This window comes from Argiope bruennichi, chromosome 2 (genome assembly GCF_947563725.1).
Source record: "Argiope bruennichi chromosome 2, qqArgBrue1.1, whole genome shotgun sequence".
Taxonomy (NCBI): Eukaryota; Metazoa; Arthropoda; class Arachnida; order Araneae; family Araneidae; genus Argiope; species Argiope bruennichi.
In genome coordinates, this window is record NC_079152.1 from 56,231,192 (window position 1) to 56,251,256 (window position 20,065).

At 27.6% G+C, this 20,065-nt stretch overlaps 2 protein-coding genes across 2 annotated transcripts; one reads left to right on the plus strand and one right to left on the minus strand.

Moving 5' to 3' along the window:
• Positions 1 to 3,315: 3,315 nt before the first annotated feature.
• On the minus strand, positions 3,316 to 8,722 carry LOC129957357 (peroxiredoxin 1-like). Its single transcript, XM_056069646.1, has 6 exons — positions 8,567 to 8,722; positions 7,778 to 7,910; positions 7,581 to 7,697; positions 7,377 to 7,499; positions 6,018 to 6,148; positions 3,316 to 3,504 (listed from the first exon to the last, which is right to left on the minus strand). Exons 2-6 carry the CDS (start codon positions 7,906 to 7,908, stop codon positions 3,422 to 3,424), a joined length of 585 nt encoding a protein of 194 aa, XP_055925621.1. The 5' UTR covers positions 7,909 to 7,910; positions 8,567 to 8,722; the 3' UTR covers positions 3,316 to 3,421.
• Positions 8,723 to 8,999: 277 nt separating this feature from the next.
• Positions 9,000 to 17,452, plus strand: LOC129957365 (U6 snRNA-associated Sm-like protein LSm3). Its single transcript, XM_056069657.1, has 4 exons — positions 9,000 to 9,081; positions 10,343 to 10,450; positions 15,143 to 15,238; positions 17,292 to 17,452. The coding sequence occupies exons 1-4, from the start codon at positions 9,061 to 9,063 to the stop codon at positions 17,373 to 17,375; spliced, it is 309 nt and encodes a 102-aa protein (XP_055925632.1). The 5' UTR covers positions 9,000 to 9,060; the 3' UTR covers positions 17,376 to 17,452.
• The last annotated feature ends 2,613 nt before the right edge of the window (positions 17,453 to 20,065 follow it).

Here is a 20,065-nt window from a genome sequence, read left to right on the forward strand (position 1 = left end):
AAAAAATTATTCATTATTTGTCACTCGAATAGTAAAGATCACTCCGAATTATCATCACAATCATAAAGTGTCACTTGTACACTCATGTCCAAAATTAAGGTCACAAAAATGTTTTTCGAAGTAATTCTAAATGGCTACTAGTAAAATTTAAACAAATTATATTTTATATATTGTGAAGGACCGGCAACACGATATTATCCTTTGTTACGGGAAAAAATGTTGTTTAGCATTAGTTTTCGAGGAACTACTGCGATTAGACCATTTAGACATCTGGGAATTTTGTCTGCAATTTTGTGAATATTGAATTAAAATAAAAAATTCAACATGTTTCCAGTGAGAATGAGTTCTCATAATCGTTTAGACGATTCATTGAGACGGAGAGCCGTTGGCAGGTTTGAAGCTGGGTAGTCTCAAGCGGAGGTGGCTCGATGATTACAAGTGCCACCGAAAGTGGTATCCAGGTTGTGGAATCAATTCCAAACAAGTGGTACTGTAATCAGGAAGGCCGTCACAGAACAAAAACGCCTGCACAGGATTGCTATTTGGCATTAAGCGCACGACGGCATAGGCTGACAACGGCTCCTCAACTTGCTCTTGACCTTGCTGCTGCGTCTGGAATAAGAATTTTCAGACAAACAGTATACAGACGTCTAGCAGAGAGGGCCCTTTATGCCCGGTGACCAGTTGAGTGCATCCCTTTGACTGCATCCGACAGAAAACCCCGGTTCTTGTGGGGCCAAACACAGAAGTCTTGGGCACATCAAGAATGGGGGCGTGTTCTTTTCAGTGATGAGTCGAGATTTACCACATAGAGTGACACTCGTCGAATCTTCATCTGGAGAGAGCGAGGAGCTTGCAATCATCCCTCCTACGTAAAAGAAATTGACAGATTTGATGCCAGAGAAATCCTTGCCTGGGGGGGTATAATGTTGCGCAGTCGTACACCACTGCACTTCGATGCGGGCACTTACAATGCACATCTCTATAGAGATAAGATCCTTGAAGCCTATGTGAGGTTGTTCCGGGGTGCTTTTGGCCCAGACTTCATATTTATGGACGATAACGCGCGTCCACACAGAGCCCAGATCGTTGATGATTTTCCTGAGGAAGAGGATATTCGACGTATAGACTGGTCCTCGAGGTCTCCGGATCACAATCCTATTGAACATGTTTGGGATAGTCTCGGAAGAGCCATTGCACTGCGTAACCTCCCTCCTAATACCCTCCAAGAGTTAAAAGCCGCGCTTTTGGAAGAATGGGCTTTGTTGACCCAAACATTTATTGACACCCTCATAAACAGTATGAAAGTTCGTTGTGAAGCCTGTGTAGCAGTGCACGGTTGTCACACTCCATATTAGACAGGCATTTCCCGAGATAAATGCTTTATCTCTGATTCATAATGTACCGCTTTTTGATATACCCTGTTTCTTAGTTCCCAATTAAAATCTTTTCTATGTTGTTATGTGTCTATGCTCTTTCTTCTATTGTTGTGTACCTCTGTGCCAAATTTCGTGGCAACACAGGGAATAGTTTTTCATTTTCTCAGATTTTATGTTTGTGACCTTAATTTTGGACATGAGTGTATATGATTGAAAAATGGGACAGTCTCGAGCATACATTATTTGGGGATTTACTTTGTGTAGTCAGTATTGATTGATTGCAATGTAATAACAAACAAGGAAGATTTATCAAATGGCAATTAAGCTTGAAATATAAGAAAATGAATGTCTCAATATCCAGTTCACTTGACAATTATTTTGGAATTTCCAGTTAGTTGATATTCAAAAATACTTGCTCACATAAAAAATTTCACAAAGTGGGTAAAGATTACGATTAATGTATGATTTCCCACCAAGAGTCACACACACCTTGGAGGGTAAAAATGATTTCAGGATTGCAATAAAAAAATTAGCAGGATTAAATTGGTGAAGAATATTTATTTTAAGACGGACAAAAATATGTCTTAACACATAAATTGCTATCTAATTTTATTTACGTTTATTAAATTCATTTGTTAGTTGAAAAATCTTAGCAATATTCAGAACCTATAATAATTTCTTCAGAAAAAAAGTTTCAAACTAATATGACCCCTACCCACTATGAAAATTTCAGATGCAACCCCCACCCCTTTTTCAATACTTTAAAAAATATTAATCGTAGATCATGCAAATAAACCAAGTTTTAAATGTTTCCTAATTACCCATAGCAGATAGAAACATTTTTTTCATAATAAAGAATAATGCTCCTATTCTTTCATTCAAGTAGTTTTATTACATACACTATATCCATTCCAGATAAAACAGACGCACATTTATGTGAAATGTAAGCAAACTGCGTTATTTCCGAATTTACAATGATAATCAATTTTAATAGAGAATTTAATTTTCAGGTGCATACTCAAACCTCTTCTCACTTACTTTGATAACATCATCATATACTCTGCAAAAGGATGTGATTAAGGGAAGGATACAAATTACTAGTACTTTCTATTTACAAAAGTAAAACTTTCATAACTAGCTATTCTACATCAAAGTAAGCAGTAGCCGATTTAAATATTTTGCAATCCTATGTAATATATATTATAAGGCTCCTTTTTAACATTAATATTTAATCCATTTTAACTCCTTTAATAACATGGTCCATTTATTTTTTACTTTTCCAAGCTAACAAGTTCTTTTAGACTAAGAATATTTTTAGAAATATATTTGCTTTGATTTATCTATTATTATTCCAGAATACATGATATCTATATTTATATAGAAAATTATTGAAGCAAATGTCTAATCTTATAAGTATTCATAATAAAATAAGAACTTGATCAATTATCTAGCCGTGGTTGTAATCTGTAAGATGCAGAGAAAATTCCCCAAGAAATTATTCCTTTCAATTTGCCAATTTTAATTGCAAGATCATATATTCAATATAGATTAAAAATAATCTTTAACTGATTTTTGTAATTTTTTTTCCTTGCCAAATTTATATTCTCATTAAATTATGTTTTTCTGAATCAAACACTTTGAAAAATCTAGGCAAAATATATACAAGCCAATTAAAGGATTACACTCTGGCCAATTATAAAAAGAAATTTTTAATGTTATAATTTCCAAAACTGGATATAAGAGAACTTATTCTAGTTCTCATATATTTGAAGCAAGGGGGGAAAAAATTTATGAAGAGTAAAATACGAGCATCCTAAATTCGAAATGCATAGTGAACTACATCACAACATTATAAAATAGATCAAGAAATGTATTCACAATACCAGACTCGCATTACAATGTATGGATCTTTCTATATATAAGAAAAATACTAACATAAATTATTAATGTTTATTATGAGAATAACAAATCCAAAATTACAAGGCTGCCAAGAAAATCAAAACATCCATTTTTTAAATGCAATAATATGGCAATAAAAATATCTAGTGGCTCTTAAAATAAGCCTTGCTTCCTTCAGGATCAGGTTTCATGGTGGCATCACCAGGTTTCCATCCGGCTGGACAAACTAAAATAAAGAAATTAAACATTTAGAAGATACGAATGACAAATTACTAGATTCAAGAATATTTTATATAATCTTTGTGCTTATCAAAAAAGAAACCAAATTACTTATTTATAAAAGCTTTACTGTGTTTTGTAAAAGAGATAATCTAAATTTTTAAAAATTTAAAGTTTTCTAGGATATACCCAAAATATTTCTAAATATAAAAGGATTTAAAACAAATATTAATCATATCTGAAAAATTGTTATTTTCAGCAGATTCCTTTATTACCAAATGTAAGTTTAGTTAGTTTTTAAATATTTTTTAGTTTCAGCTATATTAACGTCCCATTGTAAAGAAACACTAGGGCTATTTTGGGACGGACTTCGTAATTTTGAACCGCGGCCAGATGACGAGGACTACAACTGAGCTGGCACCCCCTCTCCATACCAGCGGGAAGACGTTTGGCATAACGGATTTAATTTGCAACAAACCCCCTTACATGATGGTTCTTCGGTGGAATCGGGTCTTGAACCTGAAACCCTACGACTCAGAAGTCGAGACCTTAGCACCAGGCCACTGCGGCCTCTACCAAATGTAAGAGGATATAAGTAACATTCACTTTCAAAAATAAGTTTAATTAAAAGAATGTTCTGTAATTATCATAACATGTAAAGTAAAAATCTAAATATTAACCGAGTTAGAGAAGGATTATTATATAATATGCATTACAAACTGTTTAGTGCCTTATTTAAATTATAAGCCTACTATCGGTTCTTTTTATTAACCTAATCTATTTCCTAGTAAAAGTGCTATAAAATTCTTTGATAGGGTCTCTAATAAAAGCTTTCTACAGATTAAGAATTAAAATATATATATATATATAATCATCTATTTACAATATCAATCAAAATATTAAAAAAAATAGTTAAATTCCTCCATTGGCTTATGTAAAATTATTTTTACTAGTTTAAAATACGTTTTTGGATAATTATTTTATTCAATGAACGTTTTCTGAAATGCATTCAAGTTTTGAGGCATTTAAAAATACATCAAATTCTGAGCTTAAGTTTTAATAGCCTACAGATACTATTACTAATCTTTCAACTCTGCTTCTACAGATACCATTACCAAGACTAATACTTTTCTATTATTATATTTTGCTAACGGATTACACACAAGAAAATGAGTATTTATTCGACCATCTACTCTACAAATAATCTGAATTCAACCTAGTGCTAAATGTAAAATTCTTTTATCATTCTTCTCACCCCTTATTTGACAAAGTAAAATTTTCCCGATACAAGTGCAAAAATGAAGAGGATTTTCAAACCGTAGAATGAATAGAACTTTTTTAAAAATATAAAAACACACATAAACTTAAAATAAATGACATCTCTAATGATGAAGCTAATAAGCATCAGATACTGCTATGTTATCAGTAAACTGAAGAATTATATATAAATATTCTTAGGCTTGATCCTACCTTTTGAAAAATAACAAAATATAACTAATAGCTTTGGCATGAAATATTCAGTATAAACTTTTTTTTTAATAACATACTACAGGAAGCAACACTAGAAATTAGTAAACTAAATGAGAAAAATCTCAAGGAAGATAAACAGTTCAAGAGTTTAAATTGACAGTTCTAGATTGATTTATCTTTACACTTCCAATTTGCTTCTAAAGGTATGTAGTTATCCAGCACTTTAATATTCAAGCTAATTTTATTGCTTTAAAAATAACTTGTTTACTGTTAGTCAAATTGATTATTTCAATAAATGCTGTAAATGATTATTTCATAATCCTTCTGATAAAATTAATGTATCCAACATTTAAAGAAATATTTTATAAGGGAAGATTATAAGAAACTTAAATGTAAAATGTAATTACTTTTACCATCTTTAATTTTGTTAAGAATATATTAACATGGAAAATTCATCTTTAACACTGTTAATTATTATAACGGCTTTTTCCAAAAACTATAATTTCCACAACGAAATTAGAATTCTTATTACTCAATTTTAAAAAATCGTTATTTTCTGGAATTCTTGTTTCACAGGATCCTCGAACAAGATTGTTTAAAATAGACAACCTACAGTTTTGGATCTTCTGTTCCTTTCTTACCCCCTTTTTTTTTTTTTTTTTTTTTTTTTAAATTTGAAGTTGAGTGCAAATTACTAGTATTTAATCAAATAGAAAGATAACTAGATAATTGTAAAAATCCCACAACATACAATAAATACAATTTAGTATCTTTTTAAAGACAATAAGCTTCATTATATTATTGCACCTTCTATATTTATATTGCAAATTCTTTGTGAGTACTTTTAACACTGCCAAGCAATTATTTTTGAAATTTAACTTTAAAAATAAAGAATTTTACAATTTAGTCCTTATTTTTAATTTTCATATGCAATTCAAGTTCTATAATATACCCATATTTATAACAAGCTTTAAACTAATTTATTAAAATAGAATTAATATATAAAATATTAAAAAGTCAAGATTTTAAATATAACATCTTATTACACACCTTCTCCATGTTTATCAGTGAACTGGAAAGCTTGGACAAGCCTCAATGTTTCATCTACAGACCTTCCAACAGGTAAATCATTAATGGTAATCTGACGCAATCTTCCTGCATCATCAATAATGAAGAGACCTCTGGAAAAAACATTATATTATACAAATTTATTAAATTCACTGACGAATATTTTCACTTAAAAAAAATATATGTATAAATATCGACAAACTCTAATTCTATTTTAGGCAGGAAATTTGTATAAATGTCTTTAATAGTACCCACCTTGGTTATAATATTAATTTTCGTTATAATAAAAAGAAGCAACTGTTAGATTCCGTCTTCTTCATTTAAACAAATTTATAATTTTAACTGCTAAAAATGAAATACCGATTTTAGAAAATTTTAAAATTACTGGATCTTGTTGCATTTTTTGAAGAAACTTAAAGCAATAATACAAGATATAAAAAGTAAAGATTATTTTTCAGTTAAATAAGAATATTTAACACTAGTAAATAATATATTAACAATTAAAACATATTATAAGAATATATTTACAAGATCTTTTTAAAACCTTAATAAATTTAAATAAAACTATACATATTTTTTAAAAATATACTAATAAATTTCATCTATACTATTTTCATTCTTATTAGATATTTACTTACTTTAAACTTTCATCTAGAAAAATTGGATCAATATAAAATTTAATCGTCTTCACATTAGATAACATATTTAAGTATTTAATTTCAACAAGCTAACGAAAGAATTTTTAGAAGAAAACAGAAGGCTAAATTTAAAGAAGTTTTACAAAGGTTAGAAGGGTTTATATACAAGATTAATTAACCTTCTTTATCAAAATTAATAAAATCATGATATAATTAAAAGACTATAGTCTCTAGTAATAATAATAAGAAGAAAGTGTGCATTTTCATCCGGCAGATTCGACTTCCTGAACTACTCAATTCAACAAATAAATACTACTGAACACTATTTAAAAAAAAAAAAATATTTAAGACGTGTTACAATTTATATTTTATTCTGGCTTTCCCTTCACCTTAAATGTTGATCTAGATACGAATATATTCTAAAATATCTTCATATCTAGAACAATAGCGAATTTTTAAGTGCATTCAAGTTTGAGTAATTCTGGTCTTTTCTATAATATAACTGAATGTGTAAAGAGGTTTTTGGAAATTGTTTTATGGAAATGCATAAAAACAATGGAAAGAACGAAGCAAAGTTTCCAAAATATGAATGAAATGATTTATATACATTTCAAATTTTTAAGACTTTAAGTATATCTATAAAAGAACTAAATTTATATATATTATACAATATTGATCCAATAAAAAAAATTGAAGATATTACCGGAAAGATATTCCTGCATCTTCTTTGTATACACCATATGCTTTAGCAATTTCACAATTCTTGTCAGCCAAAAGAGGAATGTTCATTTTGCCCAAGCCACCTTCTTTGCGAGGAGTATTTATCCTTTCAAAAAAGAAATAAAGTTAAAGCAGAATGCAGATTTGTAGTTATAAAGAATAAAATCATACATTTTCAATTATTTACCAAGCTAAATGCGAGAAGTGACTATCAGTTGAACAAGCTACAACTTCACAGTTGATTTTGCGGAACTCTTCAGCTCTTTCCGAGAAGGCAATGATCTCAGTAGGACAAACAAATGTACTAGAATATAAAACATGGTTTCAATACTTAAAATTTATGGTTTCAATACTTGAAATTTTACAATTTCAAATCTTACTTACAAATCTAAAGGATAGAAAAAGAAAACCAGGTATTTTCCTTTGTAGTCACTCAGCTTAATAGTTTTAAAAGCCCCATTTATCACAGCAGTTCCTTCAAAATTAGGAGCAGGTTTGGTCAATTCAGGTGCCATTTCTAGAAAAAGAATGCATTATTCATATAAAAAGATAAGTTTGTGAAAAGAGATTGTATATTTTTTATGAATATACAAAGGATATGAAAGTATTCTTTTGTATATGATAAAGAAAATTATATGTCAAAAAAAATCGAAGATTTTCCATTATAAAAAAAACATCTACTTCATCACAATTAAAATCTAATACGTAGAATAAGATTTTTAGTTTTACTACAACTACCTTTTAAAAATACTAAAAAGTTAATCGCTCCCAAATCCCTCACACCACTTCCATTAAAAAAATATTCATTAAAAAACATACATATATCGATCTCGCCTGTAAAAGCGTGTCTGCGGAAGGTAAATTAAATGAAATTCATTATCTCGAACCGCAAAACAGCATTCTATTCAGATTGTGATTGAGTTTTGTAGTGTTTCTTGCAAGTTATTGACATATTAGAAAGGAGAGTAGAAATTTTTATAAGACGTATTTTATATAAATCCATCAGACACCTGTGGATTCCTGAAGTGGGCAATTATTAAAATATTGGCAATACAATTAATTTAGGCCATACTGAAGTTGCATGCAAAATCTAAAAGGAAACAAACCCAAACTAAATGAATAGTTTCGTTATGATAAAATACATGAAAAGAAGGTATAAAATTTAATAATTACCAAATCACTGCAGTAGTTGCGCTATTCACTTTCAAAGAGCAACGATGGAGTGCGTTATGTAATGTCGGAAGCGGAATGAACAAAGAAAAATCAAAAAATAACGCGCCGGCTTACTTTGCCGCGGGATTTATATACACCTATAGACATGTATTGATTCGGAAATCCAATAATTGCATACAATTCAGAAAATTTCAACCGGCTTAAATAGTTTGCGCATTTTTTTGAAAAAATTCCGAGGCCACTTTTTAAAGAGAATTGAGATATAAAAATTGAATTCAAATTATTTTGTGACATACATAATAAAAATAAAATAAAAAAAAAACCGAGAGAGACAATTAAATTATTTAAACAAAAATTAATATTGTTTTAAAAAAATAAAATGAAAGAAAATTTTCTTTTCTTTTTCAAGAATAAAATAGTAAATTCAGTAATTGGGATACTGGATGTAACATTTAACTTCTTTCCGTATTTTGTTTCGGTATCAAAAGGGAAACATGGCGGATGATAATGAACAAGTAAGGGGGAATTTTGAATTATTTCTTGAAATGTGATGCATTATTTATGTAAATTTTAATATTAAATATTTTGTATTCTTTACGTGGGAAACATCATATTTGAATCATTTAATTGTGTAACTATTTGGTATGTTATTCTTGTGTTAATGGAATAATGACAAATTTAGGAGTCATGGATAAATGTGAACAAATATTAAAGAATTTTTACTTCTTGTTCAAAAGAATAGTATTTTTTCATAATAGCTTCATATATATTTGAATCATTGTATATGAGAAAAAATTCTTTAAAATACTATTTTTTGTTCCATAATAACTTAAAATTAGTAAATAAATTAATATTATATTGATATAGAATGTTTCGTAAAGTGAAAATTTATTTAAAGCTAATATTGCTAATGAATTAATACTTTCCTTAATTTAAAACTTGACCGAAAGCGCATAAGAAGGCTTTAAAGGTTGCATTTATCTCTGCAGCAGTAAAAGAAAAGCATTTTGAACTTAAAATATTAATTACATATATATGTAATTACAATATTGATTACTTTTTCCTTACCGACCTAAATTGCATTACATTAATGTAACTTAACGATTGGATTTCAGATTTTCTGAGATTCATTGGTGGAATCTCTTAATTCCTTTGAATGTTGCATTAGAAAACTAGTTTTTAAGGGACCAGATATATCACAATGTCAATTTTTTTTCTTCTGCTGTGTTTGATTTTTGGAAAGATGTCTCCATATATGTTCTGGTATCATTCTTATTAAATTGTGAGAAAAAAAAAAATAAGACAGATTTTATTTAAAAAGAAAATTAGTTTGTGAAGAATTATTTCCCATTTTCATATTATAATCTTGCATTTAATATCAAATGATATTCAGTATTCTTTCCTGTAATGTTACTTATTTCAGTTGTTTGCTGACTTGTTCTAAAATTTGTATAAATTTAAATGCCTAGATATGAATTAGCTTGGATAAATCTGATTTTATACAGTTTGTGTTAGTTTGTCATATACAATTTATATCAGTTGGATACTTGGAGAATATCTATTTAGAATTCAGAAATTCACATAATTTTTATATTAAATCAAGATTGATAACTACTATATTATTATTTAATTATATTTAGATTATTAAACAAAAGATAAGTAATACTTTCACATGATAAATTTGGCTTTTTATTGAAATTATTTTTTTTTCGCTCTTTAATTACTGCTAATTTAAAATAATATTATGAAAGCTAACTACCTTTAATTATTTACAAGTCTGCTGCAAATGCTGTTGAAGAACCTTTGGATTTAATTCGTCTCAGTTTAGATGAGCGGATATATGTTAAAATGAGAAATGAAAGAGAACTAAGAGGACGACTTCATGTAAGTTTTCAAAAGAACTTTCTTAAGTTTTTGAAAATAAAGAATACATAACTGTTTTTTAAAATTTACTTTTACAGTATTGTTTATCCTAATATATTGTATGCATGTTTTTGATCTTATTTCCTAATAGCAGTTTGATACAGTTCAATACAGTTTTAAAATAGAATTACCTCAGCATCTCAGATTTTCATAAAATTTGCCACAGATGTACTACTTGCATAGATTTGGAAAAATGCGAAATTTCATTGAGATTTTTCGAATCAGCTTTGAATTACAGCTATGTAAAATCAACGAAAATGTGTTCAGAAACTGCAAGTATATTTTTTCGAATTACTTCAAGAGCTTCCAATTATGATAGAAGTGTTGTTTTATAGAATTTTGCGCATCTTTAGAATGATATGCAACACATGGGCTTCTGTAAAAAAAAAAAAAAAAAAGTGTTTTTGAAAATCCTAAGAATTGAATTTCAAAAGTATATTTTAAAATTTTCATATTAATTCCATGAATAAGTAGTATCATTGTAAATCACTTGGAGAATTTTGGATGATTATAAGTTTATTATCAAAATAATTTAAAATTCAAGATTGTTTTTTATTAATTCTGTATATTTAGCTGAATAATACAAAATAGCTAATATTCATACTTCCAAAAAGTTAAATATGGGTGCCAGTCTATAGAAAGGATATACTGAGTTTAAAATGATTGAATAATACAGTTTTAATATTTATTAGCTCATACTATAGAAAGTTCAAAGTATCAAAGAATTTGCTGTCATTTCTTTTAAAATTAAAGCATAGAGCAGGGATGATAAACCAGTGGCACATGTGCCATTGTTGGCACGCAGCAGAATATTTTGGGCATGTTACCGATCAAAACAGTTTGCCTTTTAGTTCAAAATTACAAAGTTAACTATGAAGTATTACGAACAAAAGTGAGTTATCAGTTGCAGTTTGCATATTCCCATTCCCTGCAAGTGCAATAATAGACAGAATTAAACAATCGACGTCTATGATTAAATATATTAGCAAGTATTGTCATATGAGTGTGGCAAGTTACTTGGCTGCAAATGTCATTGCTCAGCATAGTAAGCCTTTTCAAGAGGTCGAGTTTTTGAAGGAAGCCTGGTTAGTACTAGTTAGCATGCACGTCCTCATTTTTTGAGAATTTTTATAATAAAGGTAAGATAATTCCGCACATCAAAGATATTCCTCTATCCAGAAACACAAAAGAAGCAATCTTAAGATTGCCCGGAAATGTAACAGAATAAATTAACTGTGCTCCTTTTATATTGCTGTCTCTTGATGAAAGTACTGTCATCACTGAATCTGCACGTTTAGCTATTTTTGCGTGATATTTTGTAGGAAACGTCATTAAGGAAGAATTAATTTCAATAACATTGTTGTTAACAACCTAACAACTACAAAGAGCACAGATATTTGTAAAGCTGTTAAAAATTTGCGTGCTGAGATAGAAATTGATTTGAAAAGAATTGTTTTAGTAACAACTGATGGTGCTTCAAATATGGTGGGCCAATAAATAAATAAAAACGACTTCTTCAGTTTATTTGAAACAGATGCAGGACATTCAATTGTGGGATTCCACTGCATTATTCACTAAGAAGCCTTGTGTGCTAAGAATGGTTTAACATCTTTTGATAATGTAATGGCATTAGTCACAAAAATACTCAACCTCATATGGTCGCAGGCTTTAAATAAGCAAAAGTTTGATACTTTGTTGGATGAAGTCAACTCGATGCATAACGGTTTACTAATGTATAAATAATGTATAATGAAGAAATCAGACTGTTTCTGCAAAATGAGGAGGAAAATGAACAATACCCACAGTTCTTGGTACTATGTGGCTTTCAAAATTGATGTTTTTAAGACATATGCCAACATTTCAATGAACTGAACATAAATCTTCAAAGCATAAATAAAAAAATTGTTATGATCATTTGCGCTTTTGTTGCTAAACTGCAGGTTTTCAGAAACGATATTATTACAAGAAACTACGAACTTGGAAAAAAATATCAAAAATATCACTTCCCAAACTTGAAAAAAGTATCAGTAATATATATCAAATTTAGATGTATATGAGAAACCAGAAGAAGAAAAAGTTATTGAAGAATTTATTTCCGTAATTGATTTTTCAATCAAGGAATTTTCAGCGAGATTTTCTCGGTTCAGAGAATTATTGGAAGTTTATTATGTGCTCCGATGTGACTACATTTGATAGACTTAATTTGTCCCAATTCAATTGGTTGGAAATTGAAGAACTTGAAATGCAACTGATTAATTTCCAGTCTAGTTAAATATGGATTTAAAAATTTATTGAAACAACAGAAAAGTTGGAATAGATTGAAACAGAATGATTAACAAGCAATGTAAGTAAAAATACCAATAACGAAATTTTGGAGACATGGAAATCAATTCCAGACACATTTAACTGTTTGAAGAAGCTGGCTCATGCTGTTTTAACCATATTTTCATCTACCTATGCCGGCGAGTCATTATTTACAGAGATGAATAACATTGAAGACTCGCTTAGAAACCATTTGGCAGATGACTCCCAATTCAACAGGCATTCTGCTAAAAGCAACACCTTACAATCCTAATATAAGATATTTGTCATCTAATCTGCAACAACAGAAGCCACACTAATGTTACTTCAATTTAAATTACACTTATAACTAAAACATTTACTACTATACAATGCAAAATGTATTTTTTCGTAGTAAATAAAGAAATTTGAGTTGTTAGTATTTAGTTTTATTATTTTCCCAATAATCGCAAGTCAGAATTATTTGGCTGCACGTCTATACTTTATCAGGGGTGTTTGTGCTCCGGGGAAACCCCGGAATTCCGGGGATTTTGAACTTGGATACCCGGAAATTCCGGGGATCGTCGTTCAAAAGGAAGTAGGAATAATAATGAATTATTTATTTTGATCTGGGTAATTTTGTTTGCTTTGAAAGCAGAAAACGCAAGGTCAGTGTGTGGGGTGAAAACTTTTCCTTTCTTTCTCCAAAGGCAGTGATAATGCGTGAAAAGGGGGAAAAAACGTCTTTTTTGTTCTTTCCTTATTGCGAGTTATGACTCATTCCCCCGGTTCTCGGACATTCTCTTCTGGATTCTTTTCGGCAAGTAGGCGCAGCAGAAAAAAAAGGGAGAGACTTCGTTCGACCAGATGTGCGATCACGTGACCTGGGTTCAAAGGTCTTAATTTTGCAAAAAAAGTAATTCATTGAACTTTTATAATTAGGTCATTCAATACTTCATAATCGTAATTTTTCATTTCTCCCCCCCCCCTTCTCGAAACTCCAAAATGTCGGTAGTAAGTCCGTAAAAGTTTCCGGGGATTTTTTGGGGTCCCACAAACACCCCTGCTTTATTAAACATTTCTTTAGAAAAAATGGCACGTTGATCCTTAAAGGTTCGCCACCCCTTGCATAGAGTTACAAAAGGAAGCTCAGAACTATTACCGAGTTATTATTGAAAACAAAGTATTAAAATATTCAGATAAATTAGAAAACATATCAGCCTGCAACACAACCATCTGTGAAGGATGCTGGTGACTCAAGTATGCTTTACATAATAATAATAAATAAATAAAAGTAAAATTAAAAAAAAAGAATTTGATTATTTTTATTCATCTGTTTGAGTAATCTACATCATTCTCATGCCCAGAAGTGCTGATGTTCTGTGGATGTCATTAGAAAATGTTCTCATAGAATTGAATCCTATAAATCCTAGTGCAAGAAGTTATGTTCTACTTGAAAGTAATGTATTCTAAACAAATATGGCTTTTTTTAAAACAATTAACATATTGTAATACTTAATAAAAAGTTTTAGTTTAGACTCATTACTATATTCTTTCTTCAGATTTTTATTTTCATAGAAGTGTAAATATTCGCTATATTCTATTATTTGGTTAAATATGAGGAATTAATGGAAATATGATTCAAATTTAAATTTTTCCAGCAATTAATCTGTCCCAAATTTATATATTGTTAAGAATTTACTACAATATTAACTATTCAAGGAATAATTTTAAATTATATAATTAAAAAATTTAAATGATTTATTTTTTAGTATTGACATTTAAAAAAAATATAAGCATATAATATTTTGAATGCTATTAAGATGAGTATTAAAAATGTAAAATGGCATCTATCTCGTCTGTTTAGCTTAATTAAGAGAGTTCCTAAAATAATAATGATAAAAAAAAATTGTATTTTTAGAAACATTTTTGAAAAATTTACTTCTAAGCTGTAATTCTAAGCTGTTCCGATTCTTAGTTCTATACATGTCTCAATGAAATTTGATATTTTTGCAAGTCTGTATTACATGTGTACATGTGCCATATTTTGAGAGAATCCAAGATCATGAGGTTTGTAGAGTGCATTGATTTTATCTGAAATGACCAAAGTGTTCATTTTATTTAAAATCATTCTAACACTTTTCTATCAATTTATATAGTATTAAAAGTTAAACTAAAAATTAAATTCAGATTAAACTAAAAAAATAAAATTGTAAAATAAAACTCAACAGTAAAAATAATTTTACATTTTTTTTTCCCGATATCTCTCTACACAACTTTCTTATTTTGGTTTATTTCATAATTATTCAATAGTATGTTTATCATGTTTTTTTAAAAATTATATTGACATTTCCATTATAAAATCTTTATAAGGCTTATGATCAGCATCTGAATATGGTTCTTGGAGATGTAGAAGAAACAGTTACTACTATTGAAATTGATGAAGAAACATATGAGGAAGTGTATAGAGTAAGCCAAATTCTGTATATAGAGATTTAAATTTTTATTTTATTTGACTGTATAAACTTTTAATATAATAATAAATATTTTAGAAAGTTTATGAAAGCTCATTTTGTTTTTGATCTTTAAGCCAAACAAACAGTAATCATTCAGATTTCAAGAGAGAAAAAATTCCACGAACTTTGTAAAAAAATTGTGGTCAAGAAGATCGAATAAATAATAAAATTAAACATAAAGTATATAAAAAAAACAATCTAAATATTACATAGGCCATTATAAAGAAGTGCTAAAAACAGCTTTATAAATGACTCAGGATATACTAACTGATCACATTAAATGCTTATGGTAAATTCCTGCTTGCAAACTTTTAAGATATTTATTCTACTTGATAAGAGCAAAGCTTAATATGCCCAAATGCCCATTTTAACATAAGCAAAAATGTGCAAATGACTGATTAAATAATAAATTTTATTTTTTTAACAAAAGAATTATTTTAACACATTATTTTTTTGTGTATCACATAGAAATCTCTAAAATGTATGCTAGAGACCGCAGGTTTCTAGACAATTTGTCCATTATTTAAATTATTATAATTACAGATAATGCACTTTAGGGAACGAAATTAAACTGAAAACAAGAAAACTCTTGTGTGCTATGCAACGTGTTAATTAGCTCTGAAAAAATATTTAAAACTAGAGAAATTATTGTACTGAAATGAAATTGATATTATTGGAACGCTTATGGGGGAAAAAAAAATTAAGAATGTAAAAAAAGAACTTGCAATGGTACATTCTGAAGTTTTGGTGGGAAAACATTAAAATGTTATCCCTTTTAAGGGCAACTAGTAACTTTTTAATAGCATAATTTACTCTTTCAGATTGATTCAGGAACAAATGTGACAAATTTTGTATCAATGTGTCAAGGGTCTATAACTGTATAAAGTTTAAAGAAACAGACATTTTAGTAATATTTTTAATCTAAAATCTTATTTTTGCAGTATTTGAAATGTTCTTATTATAAATGAAATAATATTAAAGTAATATATAATAAGTAAAGTGATAAAATTGACTTTTAAACTGTCTCTTTGAAAAAATTTTCTTTTTCCTCTGCATTTCATCTTAAAATATTGCTTTGAATAGATTTTTTACTATTTTCAAAATTATTTATTTAAGTTTAAATGTCCACCTTATTTGTTTTGATAAAATTAAAGGGTTTTAAATGCCTTTCATTTGTTGTTGTATTCATTTACAGGAAATGAATCGAAAATGGCTGGAATAAAAATTACAAATGTTAATATATTGTATATTTTAATATTTGCATGTGCTTGTTTAAATAGGTAGAAGTAATTTTTAAATTTATGTGAAAAATTTAAAAGTTGCAAGTCATTACATTACGAAAACAAGCAAATTGATTAAACATATGCAAGTCATTGTAGAAGCTTTGTGACTTTAACAGAATATCAAATTTTTAGATCTTCAAAGATGGATATTTTATGATGAGGATTCAGTATATTAAAAATTCCCTTGATTTTATTTGCTGTTTCAGATAAACATGAATTTGGAATAGGATATATAAATTTTGTTAAATGGTATGCTGTACAGATATTTTTTCTAGCTTTAGTTGATTACATTATTTTACTTAGTTATTGAAAAATGCAGTATCAAAGAAATTATAAAATGGAAATTGAAAACAATTTACTATTTGGAATAATAACCGTGTTTTTAGATGATTTTTAACTGAATTCTGAATGGGATTGTATTATCTTGAGAATCTTTAAATATTTATTGCATATGAATTCATGAAGGAATATGAATGGTTTGAAATGTATTAGAATTTCCAAATATTTAAGGGCTGTCTTCTTTTTATATTTAGTGGTCATTGGTTTATTAAAAAAAACTTCTTTTGTTAGATCTGTTAAACTTCTGTGCCTTTTGATTCTCTATGCCCAAAAGTTATAGACTTAAAACAATTAAATTTGATGGAGTATGGCTTTTAGATGTGTAAATTATTATTTTGAAAAAAATAACAGCAACTTATATATCTTCTGTATTTATTTTTGCAGACAACAAAAAGAACAGTTCCAATGTTGTTTGTTCGAGGTGATGGTGTGATATTGGTGTCCCCACCAATCAGAGGAGGAATGTAATAATTTTTGTTTAACAAATGTGAAATTAATGTGCTAAAAAGACTGTACTTATCTTTTTTTTTTTTTTTTTTTTTTTTTTTAATGTTTTTGTAAGATTCTGTAAAATAAAATAAAATGTTTCAAGAACCTTGCAGCATTTCATCACTATTTAAATTTATTCAATAAAATTTATTCTAGCATAAATTATTGTGATAAAGTAATTTTTTTTAATATTGAAGAGAAAGGGATGTATTTAATTGCTAGTAAGTGTATTTAATTTCTATATGTGAGTGCAAGGTAATCTATTATAAATTTTTTCTACAAACATATTTGAGATGTTAAGTAAAATATAAAAAATGAAAATTCCAATTTTAGAGTATTATATATTAATTATATCATTTGACTTCTAATGAATCACATTTTCAGAATATTTTCTAAATATTTAAAAAAATTTCCTTTTTTGTAATAATCAGGCATGACACATTTCTGCAGATTTCAGCATTTTTAGAATCAAATTAAATCCCACTTGAGATCAATTAATTTTCTTTTTATGTAATATACAGAATTTTATTGTTATGTTATGTAAATATTTTATCTCAATATTTTTATGTACAAATTTATTCATTTAATTGTTCAATTAATCACACTTTATTTTACTCATATGTTTGACACAATTCATTATTTTATGAAATGCACTTTTTTTTTTAATTTCAAACCTGCATACTGCATTAAAATTTTCAGAAATCTTTTGTATGAAGATGCCACTAGTAAATTCATTATATGAATCAAATAATATACTACCATTTTTTTTTTTTTTTTTAACTTTTGGGAAAAGCTAATGATTAATTCTTTCAAGTGATTTATTAAAAGGATGAAAATATTAAAATATATATTTTATAAATCAGATCTTAAACATTTTATAATAGCAGATTATTTTTATTGAAAACATTTTCTATGCTCAAAATTGTAGATATATAGATGAAAAAATAAAAATTTATATTTAATTATATTTTTTGCTATGGAAAAAAAAAAGCATTTTATTTCATAACAAGAAATAAAACTTGAATGACTGTTTAATTAATTTTGCATTAGCTTATGACTGGTTTAACTTTACTTAATTTGGGTTTTTTTTTTAAACCTATAAGCTGACAGAAATATATGCTAATAAAAGTTTCATAAACTTAAATTCTGTATAACCCATTGTTTATAAAACTCTAATTTACATTTAAAAGAATGTTTGAAGTAGTTATTTAATTATATCACATTTAAAAGATTGGCTGGCCTTTGAATGGCAAATTTCATTGTGTTTGCATTACAGTAGATTTTAGTCAGTTTTGTATGCTGCATAATTTTAAAGAAATTTGAAGATTATTAAAGATAGGTTTTGTTGTAAATTGGCAGGAAACATTTGAAAATATATACTATGTCTGAAATTTTGTATTATATTGACAAAAAAAAAAAAAAAAAAAACATGGAGCAGATTTAAAATGTATTCTCACAAATAAAGAACATAACAAGCATATAAACTGTTATCACTAAAAAAAAGTCTTTAAAATTTAGTATTTAACAGTATTTATAGTAAGTTGTTTCTCCTTCCCCCTTTCCTTTTTTATTATTTTTTTAAGGCTATGGTTAGGATAGCAAGAGATTAATTCAGCAGATTTCTGGATTTATTGTTTAATTGTCATATAGATATTTCATATGCCTATTATTGTAAAAATATTTTTTTTTTTAATTTTTTTGTGAAAGAATAGATCATGTTGAAATTCTGTTTTTTTAAACCAAATGCTTCTATTTCTTTGCAAATATGGAAATTAGATTATCTGTTTAAGGAATGGCTCGCTAACTTCTCTTGTTGATTTTTTCTGATTCACTTCTCATTCTAATTAACTGCTTCCTACAATTCCCCAATCAGAGTTGTTTAAATTTTTTCTGAATAGGTTTATTATTTTCTACAAAATTTCATAAGAAATGGTTTTGGAATAGAGTATATTAATTACTTATTTTATTTAAATTACATGGATTTAAATATCCATAATTAGAACTCTTGTGTCTTCTTGATGACAAAATATATTTAGAGAAAAATTTGTTTCAATAATATTTATAGTAACTAAGATATATTCAAAAATATTTATAATTATTAATTAAAGACTAAGGAGTAATAAATATTTTTTTTTTATTTCTTTCTACTTTTTAGTATGTTTATGAAAATGTCTTTAAAACTATTTTCATGAAATCTATTTTGAACCTCTCTCTTTGCTAAAATAGTATAGTAAGAAAATGAAAATATGTATATTATAAAACAACTCTTTCTGAACAATTCTTTCTAACAGTAATAGAATCTTATTTTGAAATAAAAGATTACCAAGTTACAACAATTTAATTATAAATGTAAAAAAATGTAATATTTATTTTAAAGAAATTGCAAATTTTATATAAATGATAAAAAAAGAATTCTGGTTCATAGAAAAATTGAGTACTTGATGGAATGTTAATATCCCTAGAAAATAATAATTGATAAATTTTTTGTAATCTTTTATGGTTTTAATTCTTTCTTAAAAATTAATATGTTTTTACAATAGTCAGATTATAAATTATATTTGAATATAAATTCCTCTTTTCCCCCCAGACTAAGCATTTCTATAAATTAATAATAACAGATTTGTACATTGTAATCTACATCAAAATTCAGATGGGAAACTTTTTTTTTC